The sequence below is a fragment of the Lampetra fluviatilis genome, chromosome 38 (assembly GCF_964198595.1).
Source record: "Lampetra fluviatilis chromosome 38, kcLamFluv1.1, whole genome shotgun sequence".
Taxonomy (NCBI): Eukaryota; Metazoa; Chordata; class Hyperoartia; order Petromyzontiformes; family Petromyzontidae; genus Lampetra; species Lampetra fluviatilis.
In genome coordinates this window covers 7,942,253-7,962,340 of record NC_136312.1, presented here as the reverse complement: position 1 = coordinate 7,962,340, position 20,088 = coordinate 7,942,253, and the positions used below count along the sequence as shown (strand labels likewise).

Genomic DNA, 20,088 nt, shown 5'->3' with positions numbered 1-20,088 from the left:
ATTAAAATTTAAGCAATGCAGCAGGAATATTATTAACAATGACAATCGCTGTCACTCCTGCTCAAATAGATCTACAAACTTCTTGTCCTCGCCATATATTACCATATCCTCCAGATTATAAGACACTTCTTTCCCCCAATTTATATTACAGTTTGAGGGTGGTTCTTATGATTCAGCAGGTGTATGTGCACGCAACCACATTTGCTTCAGTTCATTGACATCGGGCACAAGTTTGGAGTGTGACTTACTTTCCTCGAGCGCCTTATAATTATCCAGAGAAAACAGTCATCAAGTGAAATCGTATTATCCCACTCTGCACGTGTTTTACCACTCCGCATGCCGCAACACCTGCCAGATCCAATCATCGACATGCTTTTTCTCTCATAATTGTGCTATAAAATGTGTTTCCAGGTCATAATAAATCGGCGTTATATATTCTGCAGAGTCTGTGACCCGACGTAAAATTGACTCTGTAGTAGCACCCAGGTAGCTCTTGAAAACGAGGCAATGTTTCAAATGGCTAAATCGGGCCTTTAGTTAATCTTCTGCTTAAAGGAAAATGTATGCTTACTTTTTATTTATGTATGTATGTATGTTATGTGCTCATTGGAGGTTTATCAGACCAGGGACTTTTCAATGTCTATTCTGACATCTTCAAACAGGAACTTTTCCACATCACAAACGTGGGAAATAAATGAACTTGGAATTGATTTGAAGAAAATGTATGCTTGCTTTTGATTTGAGAAATGCATTATCCTAGCATCTACACACATCAACAAACACTTTTGGACCACTTTCAAGACGTGTAAAGGCGTGGGACGAAATTACGAAGGCACCGTATACGAGAGGTTTTGGAGAGGGTTTTCACTGCAGGCCAATTGTGGTTCGAACCTGGCGGACACCCTGGTTAATAATCCCGCGAGCGCATTAACCATTAGGGGACAGGCAGGGTCCGCCTCACAGTGGACGTTAAAATATCCCGTTACATGATTCCACAAATAGGCCATCGTGTGCCGTCGTAATGGTTCACATTTTCTAAAGTCGAAAACTTACACATCGCCCGCTCCTTTAAAGCTTCTGCAGACTACACAAATGTGTGAAACGTAGAGCCTATCTAACGTGAAAACCTTCTTCAATGAGAATAGCAAAAAATCAAGTTCTGAACCCCTTTTTTGTAGCGGTCCTCATTCCGCTCCATTCCGCTGCGGATAAAGGAATATGATGAATGCTGAGAAAGAATAAAAAAAACCGAACCACGTACAATCTTTGATAGCTATCACTTAGCCAAATTAAATGTGAGTCTTCTCATGGGAAAACGCCGCAAGAACAAAGAGGAACACGGTTGGGAGAAAAAAAATCTAAATATATGTAAAACGTTATGCTGCCATTAAGCACCACTTAACTTCAGTGTTGATATTTATATAAATACACTTTGAAATTATACACGAAACCAACAACTTCACAGCTCGGTTTTTGACAAACTTGACGGGAGTCGGTCCTTCCGGGACCTCCGATGTCGTGACGAACGTCACAGCGTCTTCACGTTGCTTTCTTGCAATGTTCGACGCTCGCCATCTCTCGAAGTCCTACCCATCCACGGACTCTGATGGACAGGATCAGGGCGAGTAGGGTTCATGTCGCAGTGCTTCAAAGAAAAACAGAAGGAAACGTGAAACTTTATGTTATCATATTAGATGGGTTTTTCTTCTTTCAATTTTACATCTAAACATGGGTGTGCAATCATTATCCTAGTTCATTTCAGTAATCCCTCATTTAACGCAGTAGACACGCTCCTGAAAAGTGCCACGTTAAGCTAAAAACCCCATTGCACACATCGGTGACAAATATCTGCACCGATCCTGGGTCTCTACAGGGTTGTCTCAGCCATAACGAGTACATGGCGTGGTGTGTATACAACAGCACTGGCCACACCGCCTCTGTGCGCCGTGCAGGCGTTCATAGGTGCTCGCGAACAGCACTTGCTGCAGCAGCCTATGTAGGCGATACGGAGGGGCGGGGGAGATCTTTATCTTTGTAAGAAGACCACGACACAAACGCACCTCTTCGGGGTTTGAAAATGTACGTCCAACCAAGAGCTGCAGGCAATCGTCCGACGCAGCTACAAGAGGAACCACCAGGCAGCAGTCGGCGTTGCGTGTGTGCATCTGGTTCACCTGAAGCAAAAATAAATAAATGAGCAGGGAAGGCAATGGTTTCCGTGCAGCGTTGTGAGATGGAGTCGCAATTCGATGCTCTGTACGTCCACATTGTGCTGTACGGCATCAGCGGTGTGCAGCCCCTATTGCTGATTGTAGGACTGACTGTGTGTGATGAAGCCACTGCCTGTAGTCCAGTAGCAGCCACCACCTGCATGCGCTTTGATAATTATTAAAGAGCTGGGACGATTAGTCGAGTACGTAGGTCCAACGAATAAACATTTAAATGGAGTACTTTTTTTCTGTGATCGCTCCGACATTCTGTCTCCCGAATGCTGGAAACCCCCTATAAGCCACGCCCAGCATGACTTGGCTTATGATGCCCCCACCGGTCACCTCCCGTCCAGCGGCTCACGTGGGAGTGGAGGGTGAGAATTTTTTCTCTCCAACATGTGTTATTTGATTGTTGAGAGTAATCGAATCAATAATTGGAAGAGTGACCAATTACTTATGTAAAATCAGATTTGTGACCCAGGTCACTCTTGCGAATGAAGACACCATCCTGGTATCTTGGGTTGTCACCGTTTTAAACAAAATCAACTAAACCAAGCCAGTCCTACGGAATGAGCGCTGCGGTGGCGAGATGTTAACTCCTTTGTCACGGTCGCGTGGATTTTTCTCCCGATCCTCGGATTTTTTCCCTCCACATTTAGAATCCACGTGCGCTTAGAGTATTTGGCTGCTTAAAATTCCCACGTGATGAACTACTTTGTTGAGCTATAATATGTGGCCAGGTTGCTTCTGAAAAAGAGCTATTTAGCTCAGTGAGCCTTACCTGCTAAAAAATACAAATATTCTAGTTTAATAGTTTACGACTTTGTCCGCGAGTGGGAATGGCAAAACACCGGGCCACAGACCTGAAGGATTCGGTCGTACTGCTGGAGCCCTCCGATGGAGGCTGGGCCCCCTTGCCTCACCGCGCTGACAAAGACGCCCTTCTCCAGCAGCCCATCTGAGAGGCTGAAGCCAAAGTCTTCACCGTCTCTGTCCTTGTAGAGCATCAACTGCAATAAAACAGGAACCGCGGTTAACATCACGCTTGGTCACCCAGGAGGGCCTCGCCGAGTCTCAAGACTCTTATTCAGGAGATTTCCCGCCAAGTCGTCCTAACAGGGGGCGATGTTGCTACGTGTGATCCAAATCGACTCATTTGCAGGTAATCGTTCGGCATTGGAATGATGTTTGGAAAATTCTGTATTCATGTTCTCCCCTTTGCTGTGTGGCTCTTTTCTCCGGGTCCTCCGGTTTTTCCCTCCACATTTAGAAACATGCATTTAGACTATTTGGCTGTCATAAATGTTCACGTGATAAGCCACTTCGTTGACCTATCATTTGTGGCCAGGTGGCTACTGAGTTTGAGTATATTTTTATTTTGTAGATGTTTTAGGTGATCGTTTTACCTTTCCTATACTTTTCACTCCTATCATTTTTTTTATTGTTTGCTGTTGTAACTTTCTGACCCACCCCTGCTGAACATTTGTGCAAAAGAGTTTCAAAAGCTCATGGGATCTCCAATCGCGAGTTCACGGCAGTGAACAAACACGACCCGTCTCGCGCACGGGCATCGCACCTTGTGGAGTTGCATCGAAGCGGAGGACATGTCATCCGTCTTCTCTCTTGTTGGCTGCCTGTCCTGGGTGTTGCGTGGCAGGCTGTAGCTGCGCTTGGGAACTGTTCCAATTGGGGGCTTGCTGCTCCTCCGACAGGTGTGGCCATGCCTCTGCATGGACGCTTCCAGCAACGTGCTGCTGTGAAGGCTCGAGGTGCTGTTGGAGTGCAGCAGGTTCGTCTGAAACAACGGGGGGACACAGCTGCCATCGATCAGGGGGGGTCGCGAGGCTAAATAGGTCACCGGACGAAGTGAAACAACCCTTTTTAGACCAACTCATGAAAAAGGTCTTCATATTCTTTGGGTCTTTCGGTAAAGTCGCGTAGATAGGTTCAAAGAAAATAACAAAATAACAAAAAAAATAACAAAAACTACGGAGTCATGTAGATAGGTTCAAAGAAAATAACAAAAACTACGTAAAATTTTGATTTAAAGCTTTTGTGACTGCAGAGATTCATATTCTTGGTTCTTTCGGTACGTAGAAGGGAAACAATTAAATAATAAAATTATAAAACAATACATTTCTCACGACGATTCGACTGCAACACAAGCAATCATCATCAGGTGTGAAATCCACAAGATTTTCAAGAAAATTTTAGTTCTGTGGATTTCACACCTGATGATGATTGCTTGTGTTGCAGCTGATACGTCGTGAGAATTTAATTGTTTTATAATTTTATTGTTTCCCTTCTATGTGACTTTACCGAAAGAGCCAAAAATATAAAAAAACTACGTAGTTTGTTGTTTTCTTTGAACCTATCTACGTGACTTTACCGAAAGACCTAAAGAATATGAATTCCTGCAGTCATGAAAGTTTACAGTCAAAAAGGTTTTGTTCACAAAGGGTATAATTAAGTTAAAATTAACTGGTAGCATTGGGAGGCACTCACTTGGTTGGCCTGCCTGAACCAGTGGTAGGAATTCCACTATCCCATGCTGGGGGACAGCTACTCCATAGGACATGGTACAAATTTTATCTACCCTAGAGGGATGATGGGTTGAGTCAACCTCCTGATGGGGCTTTGAGCTCATGCCCTCTGACTGGCTGGTTATCTTTCAATATCTTTCGTACCATATTTATTTCTTCATCACACAATCCGTACAAACTTCGTGCGTGCATCTCAAATTATTCACAAGACTCACATCTCCTCTAATATCACTGACGTGTTCATGCTTTGATCTTTGCTGGTTTTGTGGGGAGAAGATGTGGGACGGAGGGGAGAGAGGACAGCCATTCGTGGTCTGAGAATGTACAGAAAAAGTCCACACCCGTTGCAAAAAACGGGGGTTCGTGTGAAATTTCAGGTCGGGTGGTGGGTGGGTTGGCGGACGCGTGGAGAGTTTAAAGAGCGACCATGGTCTCCCTTTCCCTTGCCCCGTGGGCATTTGGCCTTGGGCTTGTCGTCCACAGAATATCTGTACGCCCTCTCCCCATCGCTCATGCTTTGTACCGAGCTCTTGTTAAGTAAAATAATTATTATATTTATATATATAAAAAAGGGGACCGTAGTTCCCAGTAACCTGTAATCGTGTTCCTAATTCCATAGCTCAGGTATCCCAATGCTCAGAGATGACAAGAGCACGTTAACCCGCATTGCAGCTCTTTTAAAAGGAACATGTGAAAACCTTACCTCCAGGTCATTCATTGCTCGGGGCAGATGGCGAGATCCCATGTCCCGCAGAGGCTTTCTCCAGTAGCAGCCGTCGTCCAGGCTGAGGAAGTTCTGACTCCCAGCGTTTCTGTGGAATTGCACAGCGGCGCTTGTAACTCGCACGTGCACACACGGCCGCTTGTGTGTCAATCCACCGCTGGATGAGGGCCTCTCCACGTCGTGTACGCCACGGGGTTTATTTGACTGCACTTCACCACGCTGGCCTGTGCGAGTTGATGAAGGCAAAGAGCAGAGACGCGCGAGCATAGAAGTAAAGCACAACAATTAGTAGCCCCCACAAACCAGCCTGCAACACGTTGTATGCACGGTTCGTCATGCATTCGAGCACTATCCAAGCTCAAGCCTGCTTAGCTTCCAAGGTCTGATGATATCAGGCTCATTCCGGATGGTTTGGTCGTATGCATAAGTGCAACTTATGCAGCTGAATGACAAAATGCGGTGCTTTTCAGACACACTGTAATGCATGTCAGTCCTGCAGCATGTGTAGCAGCATGCTCGGAGAAAATTAATGTTCCTATAATTCGTGCATAGGCCGACACTGGCCTAGATATTGGACAGCCTAGAACACACAAGATAGGCGATGTGGCCACTGATAGTGGGATATGGAAGATGGGCAAAGCCTAGCAAAAGACCGATCAAGGGGTGCGAGTGACTGAGGCATTGCATAGAAGTGAAGCGAAACATCATAAGCAGAAAGCCAGCACCACCATTTGTGACAGAGAGCATTGGGGAGGCATTGCCACCAGGCCACGCACTCAGCGGCCTGCGTAGGCTCGAGAGGGATAATGACGACGACGCGGGAGAGTTCTAGATCTGAAGTTTTCGTGACTGCAAGGATTGGTAAAGTCACGTAGATGGGAAAAAAAATGTATTTCGACTCACGTGGCCGAGGGCTTGTCCCAGTCATCGTCGCCGGCGCCAATGTCGCTGGGGGGGTAGGCGTGGTCTCCCGTGTACGCGGTACCTGCTTGCCGCGCACGCCACACGCACGGCAGAAGAGACAGCCCCCCTTGTACTTGGTACTGCGGCGGGCCTGCCACGCACACGGCACACGGCGAACACAGCAAGGGGACGGCAGCTCCAACGCGGCGACACGGTCGAGCGGGAGGGAGGGAGTTTTCCGCCCGTTGCAAAGGTTCGCGCGCTCCGAGCCCAGTGGCCGAGTGCAAAGTGGCTCTCGATAGAATCGGTAAAGTACAGAATTTGTTTTAAGAAAGCACAGTTAATCCGCAACCCAGAAAATCCACCCACGGATAATCGAGAGTTCACCGTCATCACACTAATATACCCTATTAATGGATGCTACATGCATCACAATAGCATGTTTTTTCATCTGTGAATAAAATTATGGCCCACACTCAATCAATATTAAGACTTTCACATCTGGTGCCCATCCATTCTCGGGACCTGGCAATGCCCTCTCCTGTCCCAACACTTCGAGTTTGCAGGATTTGTTTGCATGCCACACACACTTTTTGTCTGCTGCTACTGCCATCTCGTGGTAACATCTGGAAAAGAGATATACTGCATAAGTCCCATTCATTCTGAAGTAATTTTTTAAATAAAAATCAAACTTACCAATTTTATTAAATCTAATTTGAAACGTGGCTGGCTGGAAGGTGCCGTACGGTTGATATACGCATTGCTTTGACAGGGGTAGTTTTTTCATATCACGCTAAAATGTTTACGTTCACAGCAAACCAGCCACTTTTGATCGTTCCTTTGATATGCTGGTTTACACACGAAAACCTCAGTCTTAAGATTATTTTTTCAGGAGGGTCATAGCAAGGTTTTACAGATGGGGGCCGATATTCCTATGTGTAGTGGGCACCATGGTGGTGAGATGTTAACTACCTCGCCTGGTATGCAGGAGGTCGTGGGTTCGATCTCGACCCTGCCCTCTGTATATTTGGAATTTGCGTGTTTTCTCCCTGTGGTTGCGTGGATTTTTTCTCCGGGTCCTCTGGTTTTTTCCTCCACATTTAGAAACATGCGTTTAAGAGTATTTCGCTGTTATAAATATACACGTGATAAGTCACTTCGTTGAGCAATCGTTTGTGGCCAGGTCGCTTCTAAAAAAGGGCTACATAGCTTAGTGGGCCTTACCTGGTAAAATTAAAAAACAAGTTTAGTTTAAAGTTGTCCAAATTGCGTAATTTGGAAGTACATTTTTGTTATTGCGATGTCTGGCCAATACCAGTCACGTTGCACATTTTGTTTAGCTACTGGAGGAAACCCAGGGAACCCCAGGAGGTAACCCACGCAGAAGAAGGGTAGATAACATATAAACTCCACGCACAAAGGCACCCGAGTCGGGAATTGAACATCAGGCCCATCTTGCCGTGAGGCACGAGTGGTTACACCACTGCGCGCCAACCCCTGCGGCGCCAATTAAATGCGCACGATCGAGAGCGTCGACCGTGTGAACCGGCAGAAAGCGTGCAGTGGCAGGCGGAGGGGGGGGCATGAATGATGAATGAATCACCGTGGCTGCTGTAGGCCGTCTCCACGCCCGAGCTGTCCCACGAGTCAGCGGTGCCGTCCACGCTGGGCACGGCCGCGGCGGAGAACGCGTCGGACAGCTTGCCCAGTGTCCTCATGTCGGCCAGCTCGTCCACCGGCTCGCTCAACTTGACGGCAAGCTTCGGAGCGTCGCGCGTCCCTGCGGGACACGTCGAGAGGAGTGGCGTGCCGAAGCGATTGGATGGTCGGGTCGATGGATAAACGACAAATGTTAAACACGGAAGTTTTCACAGCTACTTTTAAACCGAGTGTTTTTTTTGTGAGGGATTTGGGCTGTGTGTTGAGCATTTCTTGGCCTCGAGCTTTCTACAAAACTCCTCGAGATGCCTGCGGTAGGGCATGGTCTTCTTCTTTCGTACGGCTGATGTAGATGCAGAGCAAAACTACAACGGACAGAGCTGACGTTCAGACAGATGCTTTCAATTCTAGATTTGAAGCTTTCGTGACTGCAAGGATTCATATTCTTAGGTTTTTTTGGTAAAGTCACGTAAGTAAAAAATTCAAATTAATAAAAGTAAAATAAAAATAAAATAAAAATCACGACGTTTCGGAGGCAACACAAGCTTCCGTCTTCAGGTGGAACCGTCACAGCACGACAGCTGTATCAAGTGAGAGAAATTCCAAGAAAACAGTCCTTGTATATATACTGGTTGAGGGTGGGAGGAGCCAAGGTAGGCCCTGAATATTATTTTTGTGAGGTTCGGTGCGGCTGAAGCACGCTGCTAGGCATAAGCCTTTGTTGTGTAAACTTTCAACCCAAGGTCGGACAGCGTTAGGAAATGCGATAATATTCAGCGAGAGGAAACCACCGTGTCTGCCACTTACGTTGTTGGGTGGGTTTTTTTATCTTTAGCGCGACCGTTTCGCTGGACCGTTGCAGCAGCTGGATGGCTTCAGCCAGCCCCTTCGCTTTGAGGCTCACGTTGTTTATGGCCAGGATCTGGTCTCCCACGTGGATGGCGCCAGTCCTGCAAAACGCCGATCGGAAAGAGCAAGCGATTACGCTGCGAATACGAGGACTTCTGTTATGGAATATATTTACATATATGTAGCATCGTATACAGCCCTTTTAACAGTCCACTGCTGGATGAAGGGCTCCCCATGCCGTGGCGGTCGTTGGGGTTATTTCGCCATACTTCACCATGCTGGATAATGCAGGTTGGTGAAGGCGAGGGGTATAGATGTGGGAGCATAGTACCGCACAAAAATAAAAATTTACACAATTGCCTCTTGCTACCCACAAACCTAACCCTGCAGCAGCCTACCAGATCTGTTGCAAGCACAGTCCAGGCTTAAACCAGCCTAGCTTCTGTGATTTGACGAGGCCGTTTGTCAAGTCCCGTGTCACACATGGACTCTTTGAATGAAACTATTTTTTATTTTACCAGGTAAGACCCACTGAGCTATACAGCTCTTTTTCAGAAAGGACCTGGCCACAAATGGTAACCCAACAAAGTGGCTTGTCATGTTGAAATTGAGCCAAATACTCTAAGCGCATTGTTTCTAAATGTGGAGGAAAAAACCGGAGGACCCGGAAAAAAATCCACACGACCACGGGGAGAGAGAGACACGCAAACTCCAAATATACAGCAGGTGTCAGAGTTGGGATCGAACCCACGACCTCCTGTATACCAGGCAAGGAAGTTAACATCTCGCCACAACTTACCAGCTGCGAATGAATCCGACTCCCATGGGTGAATGGTTTCACAAGTAATATAACGCCGTATAATTATCGATGTCTCTGGTCAAATCACACATAATGGTGGCTGGTCTCATCAGATCTCTGAAACTAAGCAGGTCTGAGCCTTAGAAGCGCGCTTGGCTGGGAGATCACTGTGCAATGCCAGGTTGTTATATCCGTAAGAGGTTTATGGCTTAGATCGCGTACACATATATAAATGTGTCGTTAAACTTGCCACCACCCGACGCAGTCAATTATGAAGGTTTGTCTCGTAAATAAAACATACCAATTTTTTACGAGTTCAGCACACTGGTGTGTTGGAGAGTAAACCTACAACATTTACCATTACTGGATAATAATGGTCGCTGCGGGGGCTGCACTACATGGTGGGGGTCAGCAAAGGCCAGTGCAGCCAAATCCGTTGTTGTACCGAACTGCTATGCCCCCCACCGCTCTCTGTCTTCACCAACCTGCCAGTGTGAAGAAGTACATTCAAGTAACCCCCCACTACCACGGCCTGCACAGCGTGGGGAGGCCCTCATCCAGCAGTGGATTGACACAAAGAGGCCGTGCGTGCACGTGTGAAAGTTACGCCACCGCTGTGCAATTTGGCACAAGCGCCGGGAGTCACAACTTCCCCGGCCCGGGCGACGGGACGTCGGGTCTAGGCCAGCTGCCACGCACCACCAATGACGTGAACGGCTTTCACACGTTCCATTTAAGAGAGCTATAACGTGGGTTGACGTTATCAATCAACTCTCAGCACTGGGACACGATTACAGATTAAACTCGGTGCCGTGCGTGTACCGTACATGCATTGGGGGACGGGAACTTGCCTTTCTGCAAGCCCACTGGGGGTGAGGCCAGATATGGTGATAGGGTCGAGCGGTTCCTCGGTGCCGGAGATGGTGATGCCCAGGGGACCCCCGTAGCGCTTCAGCTCCACGGTGTAGCTGATCGCTCCTCCCTCATCGTCTGCGCAATGCACACTCACGCGTGTCACGAAGGAATACTTTCGCAATAGCACACACAACTCAATAGCTGCGAATGCCCCCACCCTCCCAGCTCCGATTCCCATGGGTAAAATGTTTCGCAAGTAATATGACGCCGTGTAAGGGATGCCCCTGGTCAAATCACCCGGAATTACAGCGGATCTCGTCACATCTCTGGAGCTATGGCAGGGGCTGAGCCCGAGAGGCGCTTGAATGGGAGGTCGCTGTGCACGCCAGGTTGTTATAGGGCGGCTGCGGAGATGCACTACGTGGTGGGGTCCGCAGAGGGCAAAGCGGCTAAATCCGTTGTTGTCACCGCATCGCGCACTCTCAGATTCATAATAAAAGCGCTCTCAGATGTGCTCGTGCGAGCGTCTAGAACACTCTTCCTTCCGACATTAGGAAGCCACTGGAGAAACGCACTTTTTTCATTTTACTGCTTTATGTGTTTAGTTTGAGGTCCTTCCCGCACACCTCCGGCTGGCACGGTTGGCTACGTACGGTGTGACAGAAGTTCAACATACACGCGTACAACAAACATGCGTACAACAAACACGCGTACAACAAACGTACTGGCTCCGTCGTCATCCTTGCGGATCTTCAGCTTCACCAGGTCCTCGCTCTGCCTCAGCACCTGCGCCGCGTCTGCCATCGACGCGTTCTCCAAGTGGACCTGGTCGATGGCGAGCAGTCGGTCCCCGGGTTCCAGCGTTCCGATCCTTATTTTCCCCGACGCGGACCCGCAGCACACGCGCACAGCGGTTTACAATGAAAAGGGCTGTCGCGTTACTCAAATACCTGCAGCTGGAGAAACCCGTCGCCCTGCTCTGCGTTATTTTCGGTGGCCTGATCAAGTAATACGCCGCATAAACAAGGAAGACTAAATGTCACGTGTGTGTGCATGGGCCCTTGAATGCATTCCAAGGTGCGTTTGTCCTCAGAAGTGTTTAGCGATGATAACGAACGCTAAGTTACGGAGAGCACAATCTTTATTTATACTGGAGGAATCCGATGAGCCATAAAGCTCTTGTTCACAGATGTGCAGTAGGAGCGGGTTAGAAAGTTACAACAAAAATATACCAACACAATCGGAGTGCAGGGTAAAGCCCACGGAGCTGTTAGCTTATTTCTCAGAAGCGACCTTGCCACAAATGATAGCTCAAGGAAGTGGCTTATCACGTGGAAATTTCAAGCAGCCAAATAATACTGGTCAACAATAAGAAAAATTCTGGCCTGGACTTTTGCAGCTGTTTTAGACTAATTTCAGGTTTGCTCTATCACATCTAATTTTTATGCTATCGGCATACCCCATTTTCATTGATTTTACCCAAAATTAACTCTGTCACTTATGATTGCAAGTTGTTGCGAGTCAGTGACTGCTTTAGTGTTAAAATATGGTGCTGTATTTTTAGGATCGTGTGTTTATAATATCATTTTATGTAGATATCCACATTTATTTAATATTTTTCTTCTGCAGTTTTTATTGAAAATGCAATATTTGATATCTCAAAAACCTGATGTGATAGACAAAAACTGATGCCAGATTTGGAATCAGCGCCCCAAAATTACCTTACAACCGTTGGAATACCTTATGCCACAAAATGTGTGTTGACCAGTGTCATCTAAATAATGTTAGCACATTTAAAAATGTAGGGAAAGGCCGGAGAACACAGAGAAAAAAATCCACGCCACCACGGGGAGAGAACACACAAACTCCAAATATACAGGCGTCAGGGCACGGAATAGAACCCCCGACGACCTCCTGCATACCAGACGAGGGAGGTAACATCGTCACCGTGGGCGTGGCGTTATCCCGTCGCTGTGGGAGTCTGCACTCACCTGTGCGCCACGCTGCCCTTCCTGATGTCCGTGATGACCAGCGGCTCCCCGAAACTGCGTCGTGACGTAGCTGGAATGACGAGGTCGTCGGTTTACATGCGACAGCTGCGCAGCCATCCGGCGCTCAAGATTGCCTCCCACGACGGAAACACGACGTTGGTTTCTCGTCGGGTTGACTTCGTCGCATAAACGAGCACAGGGCCGTGCTCAGCTCCTGTTCCCAACCTTGTGCCAGTGGTGGAAATCGCTCATTACTATGGCACGAGCGAGTCTATCCGTAGGACAACCGCTGTTCACAGGTTGCCACCAATTGGTAGTCATTTGTACCGACCCCAGAGGGATGATGGTGCCGAGTCATCGCACATCGAAGATTTGAAATCGCAACCTTCTGATTGCTAGCCGCTCACTTTACCGCTGAGCTGCCAAGCCTGCTATATATATATATATATCTATAAAGATAAAAGACAAAGATCCCCGCATAGCCTAAACAGACTGTTGGGGCAAGTGCTGTTAGCGAGCACCTTTGAAGGCCGGCACGGCACACGAGGGGGTGGGTGGCCAGCATCATGCCCGGCTGCCTTTATCTCCCCGGTGGCGATGTTTACACACCGCACCAGGTACTGATTTGAGGCTGAGTCGACCTAGGGAGAGGCCCAGGACTGGTTCAGAAATCGTCACCGGTGTTGGCCGTGAGCGGGAATCGAACTCTGGCCGCCGGTTTCGTAGCGCAGCGTGCTAACACATACATCGATATTAAATAAAATCAAATTTCGTGTAACATAAGCTGGCTCGGTCAAATTACTTTGAAAATATTGGCATTACAATCCAGCTGGATAAAACATTACATGGAAGGAAGGTAAACAGGCTAGGGACATAGAATCAGAGACACAGGACTCGATATTAACAGGAGAGAAATGCCGATAGCAAAACCCACTCACAGCTGATCGTTATTCCAAGCTCCACACCCCTCTTCTTCGGGAGCTTCACGTGGAAGATGCCGCTACTGGGGACCACGGATTCTGTAAACACAAAGATAAACAAACAAAGGAAAACACATTCGGAGTTCAACAGTGAATCGAGACAAGCACCATCTCTTGCATTTGGCTGGAAAAACAGACGCTTCTAAGTATACATCAAGGTTGGTTCATGTTCCCCCCCTATCAATCAGAACGCGTCGGGGAACATAGGCCTGGGGGATATTCTCGTACGGTTGTTTTTTTGTCACCCAACGTTCTGCTACGGGCCTTTGTTCTTGTATACAGCAAAAAAATCTCATGAAAAAAATATATATAACAAAAAAATTGTTAAAGTTAAATCAGAGAAAACATTGCACATATTCATATTGGAGGCTGGGATTTTGTAAACACCTGATCACGCCGGATGTAATCTTCAGCGAAACAAATGTTAAAAAATTCGAAAATTTTCCTTGCTTTTCAACAATATAGTTTGCTGAAAAAACGAATCAATTGGTATATTTGCCCACGTGACAACTTGATTTAACCGACTGTCTGATGGAAGAGGATTATAGTTTAATACCTGATATTATATCTACACGTAACCTAAAATAAACCAATTATTAATCACATTACACGTAATAAAGAATGAAGTATACATTAAGATTAAGGGCAATTTGTGCATTTAGAACACGGCGTTTATCAACAGCGGACAAGAAAGAACCCACGACATTACTCAACAGAGTAAGGCGACCATGTGCGGGCGTCACGGTCCAAACCTTTCCATTTAACAAATATATTTACCCACAAGTTAGTCGACTGGGGAAGACGCATTGCAACATGGCCCGCTATCGTGAAACCATCGCAGACCACGTCCCACGAAACACAGCACCAACCTTCGCGATGGCCTCGTGCTAAAAGAAAGAACGGCGGCGCTTAGTGCCACGCGCGCAGACAATTCGATCACGTCGGGGGGGTGGGGGGGGGGAGAGTTGGCGGCGGCGGGCCAGCTACCTGCGACGTCGAACTCTATCTCGACGGTGACTCTGCCGGCGAAGGCCGAGTCTCGGAGAAGTTGCGACGCCTCCTCCAGCGAGCCGTCCTCCGTGGAGATGCCGTTGATGGACAGGACGCGATCGCCCACCTGGAGGAGGCCGCATCTGCAGGCCGCGGTTCGCGATGCGCGCACGCGCACACACAAAACGCACACGTGACGTCGCGCGGCCAAGCTCGCCGCTAAAAAGCCGTCATCGTGAGGCATGGTCGGATCCTGCTGCTGCACGTCGTCCACGCTGGCCGTCGAATGAAGACGGTCGCCGCGTCGCGCGCTTTCTGCTGCGCTTCTGCGGCCGTCTGGAATGTTCTTCCTTCCGATATGAGCAAGCTATGCACTTCTAAATCAAATTTCTTTAGAACTGCTTTTTAAGTTAAGTTCGTTGTCTTTCCCCCGCACCTGCGATTAGCACGGTTGGCTATGTGGGAAAGAAGTTAAACATACAGACATACATACATACAGACATGCTGACGAAAATCCACACATGCCATGGTCATTTCTCACGGTCCTACGATGTAACGGTCCACTTTCAACGGTGCATTACGGAGCGTAGTAAATTAGTCGTGGATAGTGAATTGAAAGTGGGGGGAAATGTTACAATTGTTGTTACAGTGGAAGGCACAACTGAAGGCACAAGGTTAACTTGTATTAAGCAGGACATTTACATATCTTATTCTTTTGGTCTTTCGGTAAAGTCACGTAGAACAAAAAAAATGTACATGACTTTACCGAAAGACCCAAAGAATATGAACTCCTGCAGTCACGAAAGCTTTAAGTCAATATTTACATATCTTATCAACTTATTTCGGTAGCTTTTTCGGCTTACTCTGAATTCTGGCTTAGTCAAGTCCGGCTTGGATTGGTTTGAATGTATAAACAAAATCCCACCATGCCCATTGTACAGCGAAGTGTGTGTGTGCATGTGCTCAACCGGTAGCGCAGTGGTTCGCACACTGCACTATGAACCCGGCGGCCCGAGTTCGATTCCCGCTCATGACCAATAACAGGGGACGAATATTTGAACCGGTTCTAAGTGCCACGGTGCGGTGTGTGAACCTCACCACTGGGCATGCATGGTGCTGGCCACCCAATGCTCTTGTGTGCCGAGTCAGCCTTAAAGTGTGCTCGTTGACAACACAAGCCCCAACAGTCCGTTTAGGCTACGTAGGGGAACCTTTGGCTGTTTTATTTGCTCGACTGTACCTCTCGGCCGGGCTGTCGGGCTCGATGAAGCCGACCAGGGGTGGGGAGCAGAGCAGTTCCGTGGAGAAGACACCTCCCTGGAGTTGCAGGCCAAAGCCCGACATGGGGTCACCGAGTAGAACCACCTCCGTCGTGTCCGTGTGGACCACCTGCCCGTTGAGACCCAGCGTGCTCGATGCGATGGAGACTGCGGCGCGGGACAGTGGGGAGAGCGTGCCGAGGTGGGCGAGCGAAAAGTCAGCGGCTTCGACGGACGACGGGAGCAACAGCCAAGGGGTGAGCGACGGGTTAAATTCTCCCAGGTGTTTTCAGGCAGTGCCGGGTTGCCGTTCGGTACGATGTGCGACGTTCCCATCAATGCGCTGGGGAGCTTCTTCAGGAACTGTTCACAGGGGCAGTTTGAGCAGAAGTTCCACCCAAACAGTCCAGGTGTTTCGATCACCATAAATTTGTTGTTGCTGGCAGAAAAAAATTCTGCCAAGCGGTGAAGGGTTTCCAATGAGATAAAAAAGGTCCAATTGATGTATGCCTCTCTCGCGCCGTACGTAGCCAACCATGCAATTTGGAGGTGCAGGGGAAGGACAACAAACGTTGCCTTCCCCAAAGGGTGATACTTATTTTATCGACCCCAAAGCGATGATGGCCACAGTCTACACCGAGCCGCTCGCTCTATCGCCGGCCGAGCGATGCGTGCACGACGCAGGTTCGCCGACGCGAGGAGCCACTCACGGGAGCTCTTGAAGTCTTTCTTCTTCATCCGACTGCGAGCGAGGGTTCCCCGGGGGCTCATGGGCGGCGGGTAGAGCCCCCCCCGGGGGAGCGTGGCGACGTGCAGCGAGCTCAGGCTGCAAGTGTGGGCGCGCAGTGAGGTCGGGGAGAACGAGGCGGACACCAGCGCAGCTGTGCAGCGGACACGGGACGGAAAAAAACGTCTGCGCTCATTCGTAACGTTGCATTTCTATCAGGGTCCCCCCCACGGGGTGAATAAGTCGCTCGCTTCGTATACTTATTTTGCCCGCTTTCAACAAAACTATAACTTTCTGGACAACGGGGGTTTTTGTCGGTTGCGTTTTTTTTCCAAGCAAACTCCTCCAAAATAAATTACGGGGGGGGAAGTTATCGGATCTAGCAGTCTCCCGACTATTATTCTCTCAATCTCTGTGGCTTCTCTACCCTCCTGCTATTAAGGAGGTGCCCATTGCCAATTGTACATATATATATTCATTTTAGGGCGGTTTTGTACATTCATGTGTTGAGTTTTTGCTATCTGTGGTTGTGCACCAGTGCTAACTCGGTATCGAAAAATAATTAAGGTCAACAACGATCAGAAAAAAACTCTTGGAAGAAAACTAAAAGCACAAATCTCCTGGACTATTCAATATCACCCCATCTATAGGCCCTTGGTTGGTATGATAAGTTAATTATTATTCAGCGTATTTACCCAGAAAAGCCTCACTGAGTCTCAAGACGTTTGCAGGAGGATCCTGGCAAGTTTGCGCAGCAGGGGGCGATGTTGCTGCGTGTAATTCAAATTAAGAAATTTGCAGATTTTTTTTTGCAAGTTACAAAGCTAAGTGGTGGGGGGGAGGGTTTAGCCAAGAGAGGAAACTGGAAAAGCTGCTGCGAGGCACAAGTGTTACCACAGCGCCACCCTGCCACCCAATCTATGTTGAATCAGGGAGCTGCTACCTGTCGTGGTGACGTATTGTTATTATGAAACAAAATTTTCACGGAATTTTCAAATCTCGATTTGAAGCTTTCGTGACTGCAGGAATCCATACTCTTTGGTTCCTTTGGTAAATTCACAATAACATACCTACGTGGCTTTACCGAAAGAACCTAATTTGGCTTGCACAGAACACACCACGAGAAGGGATGGTGGTGAAGGGATGATGGTCAAGAATAACAACAATGGAATGGGAATGCATGCAGATGTAAACAATACACGGTAGCAATAGCAGCATAAGAGCCTGAGGTTGTTGTTCCATGACAAGAGTTAAATGGCGCCACACAGAGCAGCCTAAGCAGGCAACGTGCTCATCACTGAGCCAGTGTGCACAGGATATTCAGAATGGACAGCGAGCGGCTGTGATCATGCACACACCACAACAGGCAAAGATTGAACAACGTGGACTCATTGAATCCGTTTTAGCAGAAGGGACGATTATACATAAAAAAATTACTGAATGAAACTGGAATGAACTATTGATGGCAATTAACGGTTCAATACAGGTAAAGACAGCCAGTCGATCTCTGTGCACAAACAAGCCGCGGGGCGTGGCACCAGTGGCGTAGAGCGTGGTTGGCACCGCCCCTGGTGCACGGTGCAGTTGCACAGCCTGCGCACACCCAACAACTATGCCACTGGATGCTCGCACACACGTTAAGCAAATAGCCCATGGGCCCAGATCAAATATTATCCTTGCTGGGATCACCTGACATGACCAACTCACGTTGCGCCAACATCTTTAAATCGCCAAAAATAGTGAATTATGAAACGACCTTATTTAATAAGCGTGTCATCACAAACGTTCAGTAGCCAAATACAGACTTGTTTTCATTAAATATTTTACACCTCTAATGCCACCGAAGTTTGCTCTGGTCCATGGACTATTAGTCAAGTGAGGTTTATTTGCCGAACCAGGTGAGAACTCAAGAGAGCTGCGATGATCTCATTTGCACGATTGACCTGGATCAGCGAAGTGACAAAAGCCAGACAACACCAAGTCAAATAAAGTGCGGGCAATTTTACGGTGGTCCTGACGGGGAGGAATCGGCGGGCGTCTTGCGGAAGAATGGAGAACCGCAGGCCAGGGAGGAGAGAAAGAGCCCACAGGAGCTTCACACAAAGCCAGGGTCTTACCCCTACTCACCGTGGCCACTGCCAGAGACAGGAGACAGCAACAGGCGAAAGAATGACGGAAAAAAATATCCTTACAACACCTTGCCTCAATGTACTTTTTAAGCAATCACATATTGCATGTTCATGTTAAAGACTCACTGTTGAGCTGTGTAATGGTCATGACAGTGGATTTAAACCCGTGGGTCGTACCCCCCTCTAAAGGGGGGAGGGGAGGAGGGGTGGGTGGCTTTCAGCAATAGCGCAGGCTGTGACGTGGATACCGTGCAGGAAAAATTTTGAATGCGCGCAGGGAAATGTCAACGTTTTAGTGCGACACAGCGCACTAAAACACACGGACAAATGCCTTACTAAATACCACATCGACTAGAGGCATCGACATGCCTCTACTGCCACGGCCACCTGTTGGGTTTCTGCTCCGTACCGTGATCAGAGCCCCTGATGGAAACTCGAGTCTGGTGGACCGGCAGAATTTCCAACTTAACGCTCTCCGAGGTGTTCGCCAGAAGCTGGTGGGCCTCCTGTAACCACGCAAAATGACATGGCAAGCCGGCACACGAGTACATCAGGAGAGCCTTCACTTTTTTGAATGATTAAACACGCAGCAAAAGAGATATGTGCCACTGAAACACAAAAAGGCACATGTGAGCCAACACCCAGGTGTCTGCGTTTCAACGTACGCGTGCCCATCGCGCTGGTACAGAATTGAGCTCTGGGTACAAAGAGACCTGGCGTTACCAGATCAAATGAATTGTACATTTGGTATTTGTGCCATTCAGTATAGCACATGGCTACAATGAAGGCGCTGTGTTTCACAGTGGAGTACGGTCTGCGGTAGTTTTATATTTGGGGGGCGGGGGGTGACGGGGGACGATGTTGTTATGTGGCTTCATCCAATTTGGTAATTTTCATTTCATTTCATGTATTAGGTATAGCCCTGTGAGCCATTCGGCTCTTGAATCGGGTGCGACCGCAACAAACAAAAAAACAAAAACATGAACAAAAAAACATCTTAAATTGCAAGTCAATTTCAATTATGGCATATTTCTGGACCACGACGCCACCACACACGCGACCTACTTTTATCGTTAAGATCCACCGTGAAAAGGACATACGGTGCGCATTTTTACGTTCACATTTTTGTACATTTAATACACGCGCAGCATTACACCAGGGAGGCCTGGAGGCTCGAACCGTGAACCTCCGCAACAAAGCGTCAGGCGCCGCTGGCCCCTCGTCCACGACGCCACCCGACAGGGGATCGGCGCGGCCGCCGGGAGGAAGCCATCGCGTGTTGCTCTCACCTGGAACGTGCAGTGCTCCATGCCCGTGCCGTCGATGGACAGGAGCTGGTCGCCCACATGCAGCGCTCCGCATCTGCAACGCGGGGACCCATCAAATTGTCTGGCTATGGGCTCCGTCTGACGTTATGTAGCACGTGGAGATAAATCTAATTGCTGAACAACGCACCGTCCAATCTCGATA

At 48.2% G+C, this 20,088-nt stretch overlaps 1 protein-coding gene across 1 annotated transcript in view; it reads right to left on the bottom strand.

Moving 5' to 3' along the window:
* Positions 1–1,289: 1,289 nt before the first annotated feature.
* Positions 1,290–20,088, bottom strand: part of LOC144945691 (glutamate receptor-interacting protein 1-like) — a 32,472-nt gene continuing 13,673 nt past the window's right edge. The window contains exons 9-25 of the mRNA XM_078874259.1: positions 19,908–19,980; positions 19,028–19,124; positions 16,473–16,643; positions 15,744–15,930; positions 14,501–14,646; positions 13,472–13,552; positions 12,534–12,603; positions 11,268–11,413; positions 10,539–10,677; positions 8,847–8,989; positions 7,984–8,160; positions 6,381–6,531; positions 5,457–5,565; positions 3,787–4,005; positions 3,074–3,220; positions 2,061–2,174; positions 1,290–1,645 (exon numbers count right to left, since the gene is read on the bottom strand). Of these exons, the coding sequence (XP_078730385.1) occupies positions 1,529–1,645; positions 2,061–2,174; positions 3,074–3,220; positions 3,787–4,005; positions 5,457–5,565; positions 6,381–6,531; positions 7,984–8,160; positions 8,847–8,989; positions 10,539–10,677; positions 11,268–11,413; positions 12,534–12,603; positions 13,472–13,552; positions 14,501–14,646; positions 15,744–15,930; positions 16,473–16,643; positions 19,028–19,124; positions 19,908–19,980 (2,287 nt within the window). The 3' untranslated portion in view covers positions 1,290–1,528. The remainder of the gene's footprint in view (positions 1,646–2,060; positions 2,175–3,073; positions 3,221–3,786; positions 4,006–5,456; positions 5,566–6,380; positions 6,532–7,983; positions 8,161–8,846; positions 8,990–10,538; positions 10,678–11,267; positions 11,414–12,533; positions 12,604–13,471; positions 13,553–14,500; positions 14,647–15,743; positions 15,931–16,472; positions 16,644–19,027; positions 19,125–19,907; positions 19,981–20,088) is intronic.